The following is a 19,626-nucleotide window of genomic DNA, read 5'->3' as shown; positions in this document are numbered from 1 at the left end:
AGAGGGCACAAGGGGGACGCTGTCCATGGGGGAAGTGGCAATGGGCCACCTCCACCCCACCTCCCTTTACCTCTTTTGCAGGGTCCAGCACAGCTCAGGGGAAACAGCATGGCCTCTGCAGGGTCCTGATGAAGGGTCACCAGCTGTCCACTTCATCAATAGGCTTTGCTGTCCTGAGCTGATACCCATCCTGCTCATTCACTTTTCCCAGTACCTGAGCTGTGTGGCTGTTGCCTAAGTTACCTACGTGCTGCCGGCACCCATGCTCTGGGACCCTGGAGAGGCATCAGGGTGCTCCAGAGTGGGCAGCTGGGTGTCCCCAAACATGTGGCTCTCTAGGATCCATGTCTGTGCTGTTTGTCTGCTCCACATGACGCTAAAGGACAAATGCCCCTCAGAGCTCTCGGCCTGAGCACCACAAAGCCCGCCAGGACACCCCCCAGACTGCACACCACATGGAGCCCTCCGCAGAGTCTTCACCTCCGTCAGGTGGGCCAACCCCAACAGCCGCCACCCAAGGTCCCCAGGTGGTACATATAAGGTTGGGAGTCACCCGCCTAGAGGGATGCAACACCAGGGGAGCTTTCTCCAGCCCAGAGCCCTCCCCAGAGACCAGTGGCCTTGAAGGACTCCTTGCCCACCATGGCCTGCCCTCCTGTGACTTTGACCCTGATCCTAGACCAGCCCTGTACTGAGCCAACCCCAAAACACTCCAAGGAGGATGGATCTTACTCCCCACCTCCAGCCTACCCCCCACTACCTGCCCGTGACCAGCTCCCCGTCACCAAGCCTCCCCTCCACCGCCATCCTGGCTACTCTGCACCAGCCTCGGCATCCCCTTGGGGACACAGCAAGGGGCAATCCACCTCTTGTCCCAACCACTGACCCTGTTCCACCACCCCCCTGCCCTCACTGACCAGGCAGAGAGGCAAAGCCATGTCGCACGGGCACTGCAGGGCTGTTCTGCTGCCCTGACGGCTACTAAGGGTCCCTCCAAGAGCCTTCCCTGCAAACTGGCCCTCATGGCAGAAACAGCTGCCCACCGCTGCCACCTCAGGCAGAAGTCCACACAGCAGCCGTCCCTTCCCGCTCTCCTATCTTCGTGGCAAGGAAGGCGCAGCCACGTTCTCCCTGCCACAGGGCCATGGCTTCTACCCCAGAGAAAACCTTACAAGAAAATGCACACCCTGGCAAGAGGGGAGCCGCCACCCAGACCCACTCATGCACCCAGCACCCAGGGAGCAGCCTCTGCCTCTGGGATCCCGGGTCTGAGCATAATTGCAGGCACGCAGGGCTCTACCAGGAACTGAGCTGTGAAGAGCAAAGGCTCTGGACAGGGCGGGGGGTGCTGTGGCCAGGCGGAGCCCACACAGGCCAGGGTGACTTGCACACAAAGCTTGGCCTTTGCAAATGGCTACCACGGCTGCCTCCATTCTGACCACCCACCTCTGACACCTATCACCTTGCTCACGCTGCCAACAAGGACATCGAGTGCCATGAGGGCTAAGGAATCGTCAGCACCAGCTCATTTTCTGCGCCAAGCCAAGGGCACATGCTTCTTTGGCCTTGCCAGAGGCCATGGCTCACCCACAGGGTAGAGTCCTGGCGGCAGACTGGGCCAACAGAATGGGCTGCCAGCAGATGCCACAAGCCCCCGCAGGGTCTGGGCAGGACATGCCCTGCTCCTTCCTAGACCCAGGGCCCTCCACAGCTTGTGGACAGCCTGCCCTGGGGGCGGCACTTCTCACACAGTCTCTGCATCTTGGTGGGGGGCAGTACTGTGGCAATCCCACCCGGAGCAGCGGTTTGACCCCCTACCACCCTCCTGCCCACTGCCTGAGCAGGCTCCCTGGCCAGCCTGGACAGTCTGCTGCGGGGCACCTGGCAGCGGAGGATGAGGCCACCACCCAATCTGCACCATCAGGGTCCTTGCTATAGGGGCAGGGGTGCCTGGGCACCCAGCCCAAGCCCAGCTGCTCCCAAGCCCAGGGCTCATGGCACTTCCTGAGCACCCAGGAAGCAGCAGAGCTGCCGCCCCATGGTCCCCTTGTTCTACCCTTCCTTTCACCCTCAGGGGCCGTGGGTGCTGATGACCACTGCGTCCACACTGAGCCTCGGGCTGAGTGCCCAAACCTGCCCCCCATGCCACATGCCCAACCTCTGCAGAGCTCACGACACTTCTCCACGTCCCCTTCTTCACAGTCACCCCTTTCTTGGTTCCTGAGCACTTTCTCAGTCCACTTCCAACCATGACCTGCACTACATACTTGGTCACTCTGAGCTACCTGTGCCCACACTGGCCCACCCCACTGCAGGTCCCCAACCGGCAGGAGCCAAGCTCACCACATGACAGCCCTGTTCTGTTGAGGAATCACCTGTGACTTTCCACCAGAGCATCTTGAGGTACTTCATTTCTGAACAGGACACAGAAGCCTTGAAGCCAGGAAAGGAAACGCCAATGAAGGAGTTTCAGGAACAACCATTAGTGGGCATTTCCACAGCCACATACAAGGAGTCCCATGAGTGCCAGGCCTCGTCCTAATAGGACCAATGGGCCACGCTGGCAGTGGGCAGGGGACTCCAGCTTTCCCACTCTGCACAGCCTGGTCACAGGAACCACTTTATCCCACTGCCGAGAGTCACAGAGTGACAGTGTCCAGTCTGCTCAGGACCGAAGGGCTCTTTTTTGGGACCAAGGGCCCTGCGGCTCTCACACCAGGACAACCCTGGGCAACCTGGGATGCTGGTCACAGCACGAGGAGTGTGGCCTAAGCCTATGCCAGGGCTCTGTTCTGTGCAGCACCAGATGTCATGCTGCTCCATGTGGGCATGGCCAAGGGCAGTACTGTCCCTCCACCTGCCCTGCCTGAGCATGACGTGGGCAGCGTGGGGACCTATGGGCACTGGCAGAGCCCAGCTCTGTGGTGTCCAGCCTGGACTCTGGCCCGGCACTGGCTGGCTGTGTGTGGTCATGCTCCACCTCCAGCTTCCCAAGATGAACCTGCAGACTCAAGGCCACACAGGCCAGCAGGGTGGGCAGAGAAGGAGACAGAGGCCAGGGCAGGGAAACCCAGGCGAAATGGACAGAAGAGGCTTGGCCTCCCCATGACTTCAGGATGAGCATGGGTAGTAGGGGCCTCAGACAGAGAGCCAGGCAGTCATCTGCGCCCGTGACCACAGTGAGGGCTTCTGTGGAAGCAAGCTGGTGTGCAGCATGGACAGAGTCTGGATTTCTTTGGGTGATACTTTTTGGAAACAGGGGTCAAGGACACTGGAGAATTACTGGATCACATACGTCAACCATTTGCATTCAATCTAATATCACCAAGAATGCTGGGAGTGGTGGCACACCCTGTCATCCCAGCCAGAGGAGGCTGAGGCTGGAGGACCTCAAGTTCAAGGCCAACATTAGCAACTTAGGCCCCATCTCAAACTACAAGTAAACAGGGCTGGGGGTGTAGCTGAGTGATAGAGCATCTGCCCAGCATGCACGAGGCCCTGGGCCTGATCCCCAGTGACACAGGCGTGCGCGTGCGCTCTCTCTCTCTCTCTCTCTCTCTCATTGAGGAACACAAACCTCCAGTGCAGTGGGAAGAGGAAACCCGCTCATACCTCCTAGACTCTGATCACAGGCTTGGCTGCATGGCAGAGCAGGTCAGGGATGGCTCCTGAGGGACCTGCTTGGAAACTCAGCCAGGGGTACAGCGTGGGGCACTGAGGGACGTGGCCAGTCTCAAGTCCTGCGCTGACATGTGGGGCCAGCGTCCTTGGCAGACATCCTCTCTTACTGCCTTCCATCTGTAACACCCACGCCGCCCGCGCGCCCCACAGACTGTGCAGCAGGCGCCCTCCCTGGCTGCCTCAGTAAAGCAGGTTGTTCCAACCTCCGTCTGAGAGGGGACTCATCCAGGGACACTTGGGGACCCATGCTGGCCCTCATCTGGGCGTCTGCACAGTGGGGTGCCTGCCGCAGCTATAGGGAAGGGCAGGGGAGTAGTCATCCCGCTCCCTCTCAACCCTGCCTCCTCGGGCTTGCTCCACAGGGCTGCAGGCCACCAGGGCTGCAGCAAGGCCCCTAGCCAAAGGACTGTCACTAAGCAAATGTTTTCAGGCACTGAATTCAACTCTGCTTTTAGCACAGGTAACTGGTAACGGTCGGCCTTCAATTCCTCCCATCAGCCCCGTGCGTCCAGCGGCTCCTTTATCTCACACCAAGGGCTGGGGTCTTGGTCCCACACCCACGGTCCTCCAGGACCCGGAGGAGAAACCTCTGTCCTCCTGTGTGCTGAGTCACAGTCTCTGGGCTGCTGGGCCTTGCCGGGAACTGAGAGGTGGATGCTGGGTGATGGGGAGCCTCTCTCCCTACAGCAGGGCGTTGACACGTAATCTCCTTGTTTTTAAGAAGGAAATTGAAGCAGCACTTTAAAGAGTCCTGTGCACGGTTTTCAGGTGACAGGAAGAGTGAAACCAGTGCTTCCCGCCTTCTTCCTGATGCACAGGGACTGGGGGCAGGAATCAGGGCCGTGACCCCTCAGGAGGATAGCATCCCCACGGGAGCACCTGGCAGGCCCCCACTGAGCCTCGCCACCAGCGGCCAGCTGACTAGCATGGCCCTGCACTTGCTCACCTCTCACAGGTCTGCCCTTCGTCTCCACTGCAGTCCTCTGGGGACTCTTCCCTTGAGGTGACTGCCATTCTGCTTCTTGATTTGGTTAAGAAACCTTTATTCATTCAGGCATTGTGTCTTTGAGATGTGATACAGATAGTCCCAAGTTCAAGCATGGGCTTTGCCCAGCACTTGACCACATTCCCAAGGCGGGAGGGACTTGGAAAGGAAGACTGGCCGTGAGGACAGGTTCACCTGTGCTCCAGAGCCTCACCTGAAACCCAGGCACAAGTGGGGAGCCCAGGACATGGACCTGCCAGCCCCAGCCACCAGCACCAGGCTGGAAGGAGCACTCCCGTGCTCGTGTCTTCAGGGAGCTCAGCTGGGAGCACTTACTCTTCAACAAGCCGCAGCCTAGCAGAGGCAGACAGCAGTGACGGGGCATCATTCCCTAGGTCCACATGTTCTCTCCAGCGGGCAGGGACAGACAGGAGGCACAGTCCAGCACTCTCTGCACAGTCTGACTTGAACCTTTATCTCAAAGACCCATTATTTCTAAGCCAGCGATCAATTAGGCTTCCTGAGAGAACTTTCCTCTTGACCCTGACTCGGGGACTCATGATGGAGTCACTGTGGTTTGGATTTACAGTTAGAACAAAGGGCAGGGTGGATGGAAAAAAGATAGCCCTTGCCCCAACTTCTCCTCGGGTGCTCACCACCCGCAGAGGGCCCGTGAGGAGGCCTTGGGTTGGCAGGCTGGACCAGGGCTGTCGGGAAGAGGCCCTTCCTTCCTGCAGGCACCTGGCCAGTCTGCCCTCAGCAGCACTCTCTGCTGGCTGGGGACTATCAGGAAGCGCAGCCCACAGGGATGACCAGGGCCAGGCAGTCCAAGGCCCTGGGAGAGAAGTGGACATCACAGGTTCAGGTCAACTGCTCACTGTGGCACCTGAGGCTGGGCTGTCCAGCAATCTCAGCTGGGCTCCAGGTAGGCTCCAGCCTGTGACTGCAGGACAAAGAGGTGAGGCCACAGCTCAGAGGACATAGCACTCCCAAGATGTGGCGGCACCTGGAACCCTGGAAAAGAGGCCATGAGCAGGGACCTGGCACAGGGAGGGGACCGCAGCCCTTGACTTTAATCCCACAGTCCAGAGAGCCAACATGAGCCACGAAGGCCAGGTCTCCCTCCTGCCCACCCACAGAAGGTGACTAGGTATGGTGCCCCTTCTGCAAAGCCAGAGGCCCTGCCTGGCAGTGAGCATCAGCAACAGGCCAGCAGCCCTGCCTGACCTTGGCAGAGAGCCACCAAGGGCCTGAGGAGGGACGTGCAGGAGGACACGTCTGCATCTGTGGGTCACAGATGCCAGAGGCTGCAGCATGGAGAATACCTTGGCCCACATGAGAGTGGACAGAGTGCGCTGCTGGGAAATGAGCCACACCAGGGTCAGCTCATCCAGCACAGGTGATGGTGGGGACACCAGGCCCTGCCCCTGGACACCTTCCCACCAACTCACAACAAGGACTTGCTTCTTGTGTAGCGGTTTCCAGGACCCAGCCACGAAGCTGGGAGTTTGGAGCCACTTCCGGACGTCCACAGTGCAGCCCTGCCCCACTGGGGTGCACAGGGGAGAAAGTGCCACTCCAGACAAGTCAGCCTCTGCCACGTAACAGCCCAGAAATATCAGAGGCTCACAGCCGTCACACCTCTGGACCCACAGTCCTCCTCCATGCTCAGCAGCACCCAGGAGAGGTGTGCGGCTGCCCAACCAGATGTGCACGTGACGGTCTTAATCCTTGGACTGCCTTGCCAAGCGTCTTCCCTCTGGCACCAGCTCCCGGCCATCCCCATGCCCCAAGCCAAGGCAGAGGCACAGGCACAGGGAGCCAGCAGCCACCCGGGGAAACCTCAGCTTCTGCTCCTCAGCATCTCCTGCCTCCAACCCACGGGGTGGGAAAGAAGCTCAGGACACAGGCTCTGAGCCCAGGCCACCACCTGAGCCTGCTCTACAGAGGCTTGAATGTCACCCAATTCCAGGCAGCTCCAGCCCCCTCCACAGCTCAGGTCAGAGCATCCAGGGCCTTGTCTTTTATCTCTGGCTCTCAGGATCCCACCCAAGGGCAGGTGCCTTTGCAACCTCAGGCTCCACCCTCCATGCCTGCCCCACCTCCAGTGGAGCTCCCTGGAGTCCTGTCCTTTGGCAGAGTACCGTCTACATCTCCTACCTCCAAAACCGTCGCTCCCCTGGTCTACAGGTCCAAAGGTCCAGGTGTGGCCCCTGTGCCCAGTGTGTGAAAGGCTCCTCCCAGCTTCTGCCCTCCCCAGGCTCCTGGGAAATGCCTGAGGGTCAGCCCCCAGCCCTGGAGCACAGCCTGGGAGGCAGGGCAGAGCTGCAGATAAGTGGGCTCATTCCAGAACAGCAGCAGGAGGGGAGGCTGTGTGCTCAGGAACCGGGAACAGGATGCTGCCAGGCAGGAGGAGGAGGAAGATGCAGGGGGCCCATCTGGGTCACCGCCTCCGGCCTCTCATGGGGTGCAGGAAGGCCTGTCACCCCAGAACATGGGGTACTGCTCCCAGAAGTTCCAACCCACTGGGCATCTGCCACCGGGGCTTCCACACGGCTCAGGGAAGAAGACCTGTTCCTGAGGCCACCTGAGCACTCCAGAATTCCTGCCTGACTCTGTCCGATCCCGGGACTTCTGCCTCCCTCCTGCTCTCTCCTGGACCAGGCCTCAGGAAGCTGGGCTTCAGCTCTCTCCTCCTGGAGGCCATCCCGCACCGCTCACCCCGAGTTTCCACAGGACATACTGTTTACCTCGGGGCCCCAAGCCTTGGTCAGCCCGGAGGGCCTCTGCCGAGTCACCTCCAGGATCCTGCTGGCTCTCGCTTAAGAAACCGTGGGGGCCCACCCTGGTGTGGCCCTTCCATTGCTCCAGGCTGACATGAGACCCGGCATGGGCTGCCGCCTGCAGTGTCTACTGTTCTGGGTAAACACCGCGGGAAATACCCTGTGGGGAAATACCCTGCCACAGGGTAACAAATCTGTTCATAATTGCGTGTAATTATGAGGACTACAACCCTCATGCACCTGAGGATCCTCTCCAGGGGTCGAAGCCCCATGCTGGGGAGCCTGTAAGGACAGCTGGAAGGCACACGGGGGAAACTGGGGACGACTTCCACTCTAGTTTACACCCAATCCTCAGCTGCCTGGCCAAGTCCTGGGGATCCCACTCCACCGAGGTCCACCCAGCCCGCCTGCACACATGTGTGCACCTGAGCACACACAGCACACGCTCACCCTGCCTCCAGCTGGCCACTGGCCAAAACCCCTTCCTGCTGTCCAGCCCAGGTATCAGGGTTGCCCATCTGGCCAACTGAAGCATCAGAGAACCTGTTGGCTCTGCCAGCCTCCCTGTCTACACCCCGACAGAAGGCCACCAGGCGATGGGGAACAGGACTCCTCAATGGCATCTGGCGAGGAAAGCAAGCTGCATGGTCTCAAGTCCCCAGACAAGGACACCGCAGTCCAGAACCAAGCTTCTCCCCATTTCCTGGCTCACCCTGACCTCTGGTCTTTGAGGTGTGATGGACACTATCATGAGGAAGGCCACATCTCTAAATGGCAAACTGATCCTAGCAACAGGGGGAGGGGTAAGAATAGTTCCCAAGTTCATTCCCAAGAACAATGATATAAAAATAATTTTAATTACTCCAAGATGTCGCTGCCACAAAAATAGCTCGAAAATAATATTTTCTCCCCAGGAACACATGGTGCTCACGTATGCAGAGGGGGCTGGGGCAGGCGAGCTCAGCCCTGAAGACACGGAGGTCGGACCCTCGAGCGGGAGCAGGCTTGCAGCTCTGAGCAGGAGCACACCCTCAAGAGAACTGCCTCCACAGAGCTGGACCTCAGACGCTGCCAGGAGGAACGGCTGGCTCCAGGCTGTGACCAAGCACCAGCACAGGGCAGCACCATCCCCCTCAGCACACTGCTCCTCAGGAGCCACACAGCCAGCAGCACCCACAGGCCAGCTGTAATGGACTTCCTGCAAGTCGGAGGGGCAGGCAGGCACATCTGGTCCCAGCACCGCCACAGGCCCTGGAAACTGCCCCAGGGGGCAGAAGGCTGAGACCTGCCACTTGAACCCCAAAAGCATGGCAAGCAGCATGGTGACCGTCTCACCAGGTGGGGCATCTGCTTGCTAAGGTAGTCTAACAAAGCACCACAGACTCAAGAGGCTTAAACAACAGAAATTTACGGCTCCCAGTGTGCAGGCCGAGTCCAGGGTTGAGGTGCCACAGGGCCAGGTCCTCCTGAGCCCTCTCCTTGGTTTGCAGACATTGTCATCTCCCTGTGTCTCACAGGGTGGCCCCAAGGGTGTCTGTGTCCTGATCTCTCCCTAGAAGGACCCTAGGCAGACTGCACTAGGACCCACTGTAAGGACGTCCCCTGGCCCTAATCCCCTTTCCAAGGCCCTGTCTCCAAGGCTACGTTCTGAGGATGAGGTTAGGACTCCATGTGTGTTCTGCCAGCTCATGGCAGTGGGGAAGTGACATTCAGTACAGTTAATGCTCAATTCGGAACTAGAAACGGGGTCTCTGGCAGAGCCTTCTCCCCTGCAGGGCCCACCCCGGCCTCTGCACTCCAAGCACTGCCCTCCTCACCTGCCAGGCTGTGTGTTCAGGCTGAGGAAGTTAGGCTGAAGTGAACGGCTCCCCGGGCTCAGCACTACCTCCTGAGGCCTGTGTGGCCACATCCAGCAGGTCCTGTCCAGCCCTGGACCAGCATGCACACCCCAGGCAGCCCACCCACACGAAAGCAGGGAGCATGGAGTGCTCTGCGGATGCTCAGGGCAAGCTCTGCCTTGCAGCCCAGACAGCAGGGAAAGGCAGACCCAGGGGTCCGCAGAACCAGCCAAATTAAACGGCTCTTTCAAAGTCAAGTTGTTGCTTAGCAACCCTAACGGGTTGCCACGGTGGCCAGTGGGCTAGGCCTCAGGTGCAGCTCCCAAGAGCACGCCAAGTCAGAGTAGCCAGGCCTCCCAGTCACAACATGGGGTGCCCTGTTGAGGTAATCCCATGTAGGACCGGCAGTGTCTTCACAGGTACTTGTGTCCGTGGTGCTACCTGCCCTAAGAAACCTTTTATCTCAATCCACATCTAACTGGGGCACTACGTTCCACTGCCAACCCCGCCCACAGGCCTCGCTGCTCACTGGCACAGCTGGCACCATCTGGGGGCAGCCCCACGGCAGGCAGCTCTCCCACAGAGGGCCCAGCAGGGGGGGTTCCACAAGGAGGGTCCCTGGGAGGGAACCTGCTCCTGCGCCCCAGCCCTCAGGAGCCCACCACAGTCCGGGGGCTGACATCTGCTGGCTTTGCAGGGGAATATGGTGACGCCCACCCCCACGACCCACACCAGCCATCCTGGGCAATGCTCACCAGCCCCTCTGGCCCAGTCCCAGACCAACACCTGCCACGTCACCTCTAACACGGACATGTGGTGGGAGAAGCAGCAGGTGACCCAAGGCTCCAGGTAGCACTTCTGCTGGCCTCCTCACTGGCCCCGGCCTCCTCACTGCCACTGGCCACTCAATGCAGACTTGGATGAGATGAAGCCTGCTCCCCCTACATATGCAACTGGAGCCCCTCCAATACAGGTCAGGCTGCGCCATCCCTCAGGGCACCCACTGGCCCTGGCCTCACAGTGTCCAGAGCCAAACACCTCCAGCCACCTCCACCCCCTGCTGGCCCACACCCCAGCACTCCTCTGAGGGTCCCACCAGTGCCACAGCACCTCCAGGAGCTCCATCGGGCACGTGACTCTTTGCTGAACGTGCCACACCACACTCACAGTACAAGCCATGTCCTTCCAACAGCTTCCGAGGCCCCCACACCCGCCCCTGCCCTCAGCCCCTCCCATTCCTCTAGCTCCAGGGCTGCTCCCCACCTCCTGTGGGCACACAGCACAAGCTGTGCCTTGCCCAAGTGCAGGTGCCCGCCTCCCGTGGGAGCAAGTGGTCAGCTCCTCGCCTCCTGGAAGCCCTGCTTCTCAGTGAGTCCTGTGCATGCTGATCCTGCAAGGGACCCTTCCTGCTCCATCGCACCTGAGCCCCTCACCTGCTGCCTCCCATGCTGTGAGCTTTTCTGCCTGCCACGGTCCCCTCTGCTGCACATGCTCTCATGGGCACCAGGAGCTTAGGACGGCGCTGGAGACACACGGGTGCTTGGTGGAGACTGGACTCCCACTTTGCCGTGCCGCGTGCAGCAGAACAGCAGCAGGAAGGAGCTGGAGCTCTCTGGGCACCTCCTGTGAGCCAGGCTCAGCCCTCGTGCTCCACAACACCCAGCCCCTTGAGAGTCAGGTCCACGTTCTCTACCTGACCAGAAAGAACGGACCACACAGCCATGAGGGTCAGGCCCGGCCTGCGACTCATCAAGGCCCAGGCCCAAGGCCCAAAGCAGCACATGAGCGAGCCATCTACGGCTACCAAGAAGCAACCTGTCGCCAAACCTAGGACCTGCTGATGGAACTGCTGGGGACAACACCAACATCAATGCTCCTATACCAAAATCCAGACACGGACACACAAGGGACCAGTTATCCTGGAAGGAACACAGGGTCCTGCTGCCAATGCCTAGCTTCTCCAGTGACCGAGGGAAGAATGACAGACCATGTGCGAACACTGCAAGAACCGTGAGGGAGGGCACTGCCCCGCCACCTCTGCCTAGTGAGCAGCGCTTGTCCACCCCAGGTCTGCGTCAGGGAAACTGCGTCACCAGGGCACCCCAGCCCTCAGGTCTGGGTAAAAAGAAGCCACCTTCAGGGAGCCCAGCAGGGCCAACCAGGGATGACCAGCTGAGCGGGAGCACCTCCCAGAGCAGCGGCGGGCACAACCACAGCACTGCCAGCGGAGGCGCTGCCGCCCTGCACAGCACCGCCCACCCTCAATCTCTGGCCTGAACACTTCCAGGCTGTTTCCTAAGCACAGCTGCAGACTGTATTCTTACCCTGGAGGCTCATTCAATGATTGGCGCCAGCCTTGACTTAAGCAGACTCGGAGCCATTTGGACAAAAGGCGGATTTGGGTATCTGGTGTGTGGGGGTGACGGGAGCATCAGAGGACCGTGCCAAATCCCTGGCACTGTGGAGTCAGAGGCTCCCGGTGGAAAGCCTTGTCTGGGGAGTCCTCCTGGGGACTTGCTTTCCAATGATCACAGAGAAACATGCATTTAATTACGAGGGAAGAAGGGAAGAGGCAAAATGTTAAAGTGGGAAATAGATCACAGTAGGTAGACTTTGAACAGGGATGGAACGAAACCCAAGGGGGAAACAATGGGCTTTTCAAAATGGTAGTCCAACCACCCAATATCCACTCTCAAAAGGAGGTTGGTGCCTTCCTCGGGCCCCACACAGCACTAACTCAGAGGCCTGGCTGAGAACACACACAGCAAGGCTCCTGGGAGGAGGCAGCCTCAGCTGCCCTGAACCCCGTGGTGGGACCTGAGCCTGTGCATCTGCAGGGCAGTTCTGAGAGTGAAGAGAAGCACACCACCTGTGTGAAGGTCAACAAGGCCTCTCTGGTCATGTTAAAAGCACAATTCCATCTGTACGCTGCACAAGAAGCAGCAAGCCAGAGGCCATGGTGCACCCTGGCTGGCCTCATCCTAGCCAACCAGGAGGCCAAGGCAGGAGGATCCCAAGCTCAAGGCCAGCAGGGACAACTTAGCAAGACCCCCATCTCAAAATAAAATAAAATGGGTTGGGTTCTTATTACATTTCTATGAATATGAAAATATTTCACAAATAAAGGTGAACGAAAAATATAAGGGCTGGGGATGTAGCTGAGAGGTAGAGCGCACGTCTGGTATGTGTGAGACACTAAGTTCCATCCCCAGCACTGCCAAAAAAGAGCAGAAAGAAGCATAGAAAAGAAACTTAAAGAAAAAGCAGGTTGAAAAATAATGCACAGTCAGGGACATGCAGATGGGACAAAGTGGGAATGGCCAGACCAAGCACAGCTAGGCTGGGTGGAGACCGAGGCACAGCAGGACAGGGGAGCCATCCAAGGCCCCAAGCCACAGAGAAAATGAACCCTAACTACGTGTGTGCCCAACAACACAGCCCCTAAAGATCCTTTAGGAGGCATGACCTCATAAGACTTGAGATCTGCAAATCAGAGCACCTACCTCCTAGAGATGGAAGAAAAGAACAGGCAGGCAGACACCCCCACCCCAGGTGTGTGTTCTTATACCTGTGCCACACAGATCAACTGCTTATGTGGCAACAAAGTAACCCCATACCTTTCAAATGAGAGGGTTCAAGGCCACTGCTTTCCTTGCAACCCAGAAAGAATTCCAAGGGCTCAAGCCCTGGAAACTAAGCAGCACACTCAGATGGAAACAGCAGTGGCCGAGGGCTGACAGTCGGGCAGAGACCACGGGAGGTGGCTCTGCACCAGGGATGGGCAGCACCCAGCATGAGCCTGCGGGTCTCAGCATGGCAGCCTCAGATGGCTGTTGTAACACACCGACTTCTTGCATCTTCCACCAGTGCTTCTCCAGGGGTCCCACCTTGTCCAAATTCTCATCTCCCACCAAACTTCCAAACCCACCTAGGTCTGCATCCCCAAGGATACCTGTATCTGTGCTGAGCCTGGCGATCAGGACCCCCACCATCCCTGCAGGCTCAGGCAGCATCCTGCAGTGCCTCACAGGGAAGCACATCGGGAGTGGGGCTGCAGTGAGCCCCAGCAGCACTCTCCTGCCCACCAGCACAGATGCCCTCTCTTGACCTGAGCTTTCTTGCAGGCCTGGCTGAGGGGCCCCCTCCTCCCAGCCAAGTGGGATGAGGACACACCTGGGGTCCAGAGGCACACCCTTCCCCGTCTCTCCTCCAGCCGCAGGGCATGTACCTCACCTACTGCCTCACCCCAGCAGGGCTCAAGGCCTTTGCTGAACCAACACCTGGCACATCCTGCACTCTGCTGATGCGAGAGCACAGGCACAGGGGAAGACCACTAGGCACAGCTCAAGGGTCCTCCACCCAGAGATCCTGCCCCAGGAGACACGTGGCAATGTCTACAGACATCTGCTTACAACAGAGGAGGGCACTTGGGGAAAGGCCTGCACTGCTGCTAAGGCCCTGTGGCACCCTCCACAAATAAGGGGCTACCTGGCCCCAAATGCCAACACGCCCAAGTCAAAAGGCCTTGCACTAAAGGTAAACACACGCCTGACCTAAGCTGAGCAGTCCCAGTCCTAGTACACGTGCCCAGGAGAAAGTATCTGCATGTCCGTAAGAATAAATAAGTAAATAAAACCAGGACCTTTTCAGAAGCTCTATTTATAAATGACCCCAAATGGGCCACACGTGTGATGCACACCTCTAGTCCCAGCAACTCAGGAGGCTGAGGCAGGAAGATCACAGGTACAAGGCCAGCCTCAGCAACTTAGCGAGGCCCTGTCTCAAAAACAAAAAGGGCTGGTGGTGTACCTTAGTGGTAAAGTGCCCCTGGGTTCAATCCACATGACAGGGAAAAAAAAAAGCCCCCAATCTAGAAATGAGCCAAAAGTCTACAGGTAGGATGACTGCTGAACTCGCACACTGTACAGGGAGCACTGCAGGCAACGCAAAGTAAGACTGCGGCCGGATCCCACAGACTCGAAGGCAAAGCTGCTGTGTGGTGATGGAGCTCAGGACTGGCTGCCTTGGGGGTGAGGATGCCAATACTTAGGAGAAGCAGGGCGGGCCTCCAGGACTCCTTTACCTGGACCTGAGTGGCAGCCGCACGGGGCACCCATGCAGAAGTCCCTGCCAGGCACGCGTCTCACACCCTGGCAAGGCTGGCAAGCGCGGCTCTCCTGTGAGCTCATCCCACCCCACTAGAAGCACAGGCCGGCTCATAAACAAGCCGTTCTCGGGGACACACTGGCTCACTGCTGGCAGGAGGACAGCAGGCACGATTCCGAAGGCTCCTCCACAGCAGACACTCAAAGCCTAACCACGTGCAAACCCTTGCCTCGAAACCTTATGGGCATCGCATGGAAGGGCGGGCAGCAGGTGTGCCAAGGCAAGGCTTCAAGTGCAGCACACGGCACGAGCTCCAGGGCCAGGGCCAGGCACAGGTCGGGGCAGCACAGCCCACCAGGGCAGTGTTGCAGCGAGGGCTACGCCACCGCCGCCCATGGCTATCCTGGGTAATGGGAGATTGCGAGGTTTTAAATCTCTTAACCATTTTTTTTTTCTAAAAACAATAAATCAGTTGTTAATGAGAAAAAATACAATAATAGTTGAATAATAAAGGTGAATCTGAGCCGCAGAACAGAGTCAGGACTCAACTGTCCCACCTCTCGGCCTCCCCAGAGTTCCCAGCCACGCACAGCCAGGGTAATACTCCAGACCCTTCCGCCCCAACCCTTACTGACTGCACACTCCCCTCGTGGGTCAGATCTCCAGAGTGGCACCCCCACCACTTGGGCCAAGGGTGATTCCATGAGTGAATGTGAAAACGGACATCTGTCTGAAAACAGTTCCAGTTCAGAATAAATAACTACAAGGCGCAGCCTGTCCTGCGCTGCCAAGCCCAGCTCTTCCCATCAGCCCTGCAACTGCTGGAATGGCACGTCTGCTTGGGTCTACCAGCCGAGATGGCAACCTCCCTGCCAGAGTCCCTGTGAAATCAGGTGTGGCAACACATGAAAGAGCAATTACAAAGGAAAAGGAGCCTCAGGTCTCCAGGTCTCCAGGCCCCATGTGCGCAGGCTCCTGAGGAAAGCACTCTCTGAGGGTCAGGGTCAGCCCCTCCCCAGTCCTGTATGGCCCACTTGGGTGTTTCCAGTGTTTCCCAGGGTTCCTCTCACAGCTCCCAAGACCCCAGGCTACTCCACACCAGGCAGAGCTAAGGCCAGATGGGGGCACCAGGTTGGTGAGCATGTAAGCCCCCTGGGGAGAGGGTCTCAGCTAACTCTGGCTTTCTGGGAGACTCTCCTGTTACTCAAAAAGACTTCAAACCGACAGAAAGCTCTAGAGACCAAACAATCCCAGTGTTGATTCTCAGTGCCCTGGGTCCCTCTCCAGCTTCTCAAGGTCACACCAGAGGGTTAGAGGGTTGCTAGCAGGACACAGGGACCAAAAAGACAAACCTCCCAAGAAGTTCATCCTCTCACAGAGAGGGCAAACCACACAGACCCCAGCCCAGCCTGACAAAGGACCAACAAACCAGAGACAGGAGCCCTGGAGTTGTGGGTCCTCTGCCTCCTGTATGAAACTGCCTACCAGTAGGAAGAAACAGAGGGCAGCGGCCAGCACACAGATGGGCCGGCTACACGCTCTCTCCAAGAGGGAACTCACGGCTGCACTGGGTATTTGCACAGCAGGCCGGGAGGCTAACAGCTTGAGAGGCTATTTTGGGGGGATTAGCCACAAGCCCAGTTTGGAGTGGGTCCTGTGCCCCATGCTCCAGAAAGCACTTCAGCCCCCAGGATGACCCTCCAGCCACTCAGGGGTTAAGAGCCTGGCAGGCAGCCTGCAGGCAGTGTTTATATTTAAATCATCCCAAGGGGACCCACGCCTCAAGCACAGCCAAAACCTGGGAGAGGTGAGAGAGAGGAGGTGGGAGGTGACCCCCACCCCAATTGCTTCAGGATGCAGAAGATGCTGGAAAACAGAAGAAAGGGCCAGGAATTGCCCTGCGCTACAGAAACACAGATCCCCTCCTCTCCCTACAGTGCACTCCCCCCACCAGGCCATATGGCTGTGCCTGCTGCAGCTCCAGACAGGATGGTCCTATGTGTACTTCCCGCTGCAAAGGGACCCTCTGCAAAGGTCTGCAGGTCATCAGAGGGCTCAGGACAGCAGTTACAGTCTCTTTCTAACAGAAGAAACCCTACTCTGCTCAAACTAGCAGAGCAAAGCACATTCACATGCAATAGTTATTTACACACCTGCACATCCACATACAAGCGTGTACACCTGTTTTCACAATGGGGTCAAGGCAGAGAATCTCAGATAAGTCTAGAATCTGTGCTTTCATCATTGGATTGCAGAGCATTTCAACCGCAAATGTTCTATTATGAAACAAGATTCCAGATCAAACTGCCATGCTCTTGCTCTCCTCCCCACCCCATTCTGCTCACCCAGGGAGACTTATTAATAGCCTGCACGCCTTGGGTCAGGAGCAGGTGAGGGCTGGAGGGTCTCGGATGATGGGTGTGGATAAGACTGGAAGACTGAACCTCTCCGCTCTCAGAACATTGGGGTGCATCATCTGGCCTCTTAATAAATGCATCCTTCTCTCTGCAAGCTACCAGACGCAAAGACTTTCTCTGGCCAACCTGTACCTCAGCATCTATTTTAAGCCCCCATAAATCACATTCCATTGTTCCAGGGAAATCTCACTTCAAGGCCTCATCCTTGTACCCTCTGCCCCTTATCCCAAATTTTCTTTAGGGAGAGAGTGTTGCAGAGAGGAAATTCTAAATTAGATCTGGATTTAGAAGACAAGCTCCTGCACAGAGCAGGAAAACAACACCGGATATAAATACCAACAGAACACGCGCCTGCCTGGGAAAGGGCTCCACTGTGACTCGCAGGTCCAGGCGCAGCCCCGTGGACATTTGCAGGAGCAGAATGTGAGCCCAACACCCAGTGACACAGGATCCTGCGCTCCAGGACCGTAATCACTGCTGCGGAAGATGACAGGGCTCTGCTTCAGAACTCCCCCATCACAGGCTACCAAGGAACATGAGATTGCTCTAGAGCCTATTTCAGCAACCGCCCTCTGGCTCTAGCAGAATCGCAATTTACATTCACAATCAGGCTCAACTCAGTGCCACTTCACTCTTTGACCTGAGACCCAAGACACATGCAGGGTTCTCCCAGGTCGGCTTACATCTCGAGCACTCCAAGATCAAAACTGACAGATGCTCATAGCATAAGACCTGCCAAGCCAGGGCCCTGGTCTGGTACAATTCATATATATATATATAAATAAATAAATATATTTGTTTTATTTATTTATATTTTATTTATGTGGTGTTGAGGATTGAACTCAGTGCCTCACATGTGCCAGGCAAGTGCTCTACCACTGAGCCACAACCCCAGCCCCTGGTACAATTCTTAAAGCCAATATGGAAAACAGCTATCCAGGGCAGGAAGCCCTAAATGGCACTCTGAAATCTAGAGGGTGGTATAAAAGGGCTATTCAGAGTGAGTGGGTCTGAAAATCTCCAAACTGTTAACTACAGCCCAAATGAGCAGGCTTTAAGACTTACCCACCCCAAGCACTGCACAAGTCACTTGAACCCCCCAAGCTCAGCTGCCACTCAACATATTCAGGGACTGCAGGCTGACAGAGGCTCTGAGACCACTCCCTTCAGAGTCAGCCAGTCCATCCAGCCCTCCCAGCCACCCAGCAAGCTGCAGCACCATGTGCAAAGCCAAGCCTGGGCTCCAGCCAGAGCCCTTGGGCCTGCCCTCCCATATGCCTGTTCCTGACAGGTTGAAACCCAGAGAGCCACTGGAGGAGAGGGTGTGTTTAGCATGCACAAGAACCTAGGTTGGATCCCTAGCACCCCCACCCCCCAAAAAAGAGGAAGCCACATGAAAAGCTGCATCAGGCACAGGACGGCCACTCCCTGGCCTTCATTACTACCCAGAGATGAACATAGTGAGAGACAACAGGGGCCTGCCAGGACAGCTGGGGAACAATACTGAGGACAGCTAGAAAGAAGGGTTTTCACCTCTCCAGGGGTCAGAGGCACTGAGCTGCTGCAAAGTAATGATATCTTAAAGCAAGCAGGCAGCAAGAAGACCCTGAGCAGCTAGCCTCAGCTGCCAGCACTCCAGCCACCTCTCCATATATCTGAGGCTTATCCACACCCCTGAAAACACCTCTGGCCATAGTCCACACACCCTAGTACTTTAATGTGGAAATCGAGCTTCCCTCCCACGTTCTTAGCAAGAAACGGTTGGCAGGACAGGGAAGTTTCCCAGATTAACAGAAAACTAGCTCAGCCTGTGAAACGCTGTGGGTGGCCTTTTGGCTCCCAGGCTGCATCTGCGACCTGTCTCACCTCTGGCACCTGGGTCCCTCTTGCCATCAGCAAAATGACACCCCTGCTCAGCCCCAGCCATGGCAACCTTTCAGCCTCCCCTCAATAGGAAAGCTCAGCTTCACCAAGCCGAGCCCACAGGTGTGAGCCGAGGCAGATGAGGGGAAGCCCCTCTAGGACTATCACAGGCAAAGTGCAGGCGTGGCATCCACCCACCAGGAGAGCGCAGCAAGACCCTATCCCACTTTACATCCCAGCTCCTGCAACCTCCTGAAACGCACAGGTGCCGAGTGAGGCCCACACTCCTCTAGGATCCGCCCGCCCTGCCCTGCGCCGTCCAGACAGCGCCCCTGCACCCCGCGGCCACTCCTCACCGCCGGTGTCCTCAAAACGCGGAGGCGGGCGGTCCCGCAGCACTGCGCTCCAGCCGGCGCTGGCCTCGTCCTCTTCGGGCTCCTGTGAGTCGGGGAAGCCGGGCGGCGGGGCGGTCCCCGGGGGCGCGGGGCGCTCGTGCTCGTCGTCAGAGGAGGCTGCTGAGGAGGAGCGCGAAGCGGCCGAGGTGCTGTAGAAGGGGTTCCCGCCGCTGTCCGGGCCCGACTCGCCGAACACGTCGTCCGAGATGTGCAGGCTCTCATAGCGCGCGCGGGCCGCCTCCAGCAGCGCGGGTGCCCTCCTCCGCGCGCCCCCGCCGCCCTCGGCCATGGCCCCCGCCGCCCGCGCGCCCGCCCCCCAGAGCGCCTCCCAACCGCACGCGCCAGGCCCGGGGCCCGCGCCGCGGCCCGCCGCCCCCCACCAGCGCAGCCCGCAGCAGAACGCCCGCCGCCCCGCGCCCGGCCGGCCCGCCGTCTTGGCCGCTCGGGCCGCGCCCGGGGTGCGCCTGGGAGCTTGGGCACGACAGGCCGCGGCCGCGGCAAGAAGGGGCTCAGCCGGTTCCAGCGCCGCCGCCGCCGCCCCCGCCCTCTGTGCCTCTG

At 58.2% G+C, this 19,626-nt stretch overlaps 1 protein-coding gene across 1 annotated transcript in view; it reads right to left on the bottom strand.

Moving 5' to 3' along the window:
- Window positions 1–19,357, bottom strand: part of Pgbd5 (piggyBac transposable element derived 5) — a 48,850-nt gene extending 29,493 nt beyond the window's left edge. Inside the window, exon 1 of the mRNA XM_046432094.2 lies at window positions 19,030–19,357. Coding sequence (XP_046288050.1) covers window positions 19,030–19,357 — 328 coding nt within the window. The remainder of the gene's footprint in view (window positions 1–19,029) is intronic.
- Between the last annotated feature and the right edge of the window lie 269 nt (window positions 19,358–19,626).

This window comes from Marmota monax, unplaced genomic scaffold (assembly GCF_021218885.2).
Source record: "Marmota monax isolate L192 unplaced genomic scaffold, Marmota_monax_Labrador192_F-V1.1 WCK01_AAM20220418_F8-fsc00071, whole genome shotgun sequence".
Lineage (NCBI taxonomy): Eukaryota > Metazoa > Chordata > Mammalia > Rodentia > Sciuridae > Marmota > Marmota monax.
This window is presented reverse-complemented; position numbering and strand designations above follow the sequence as displayed.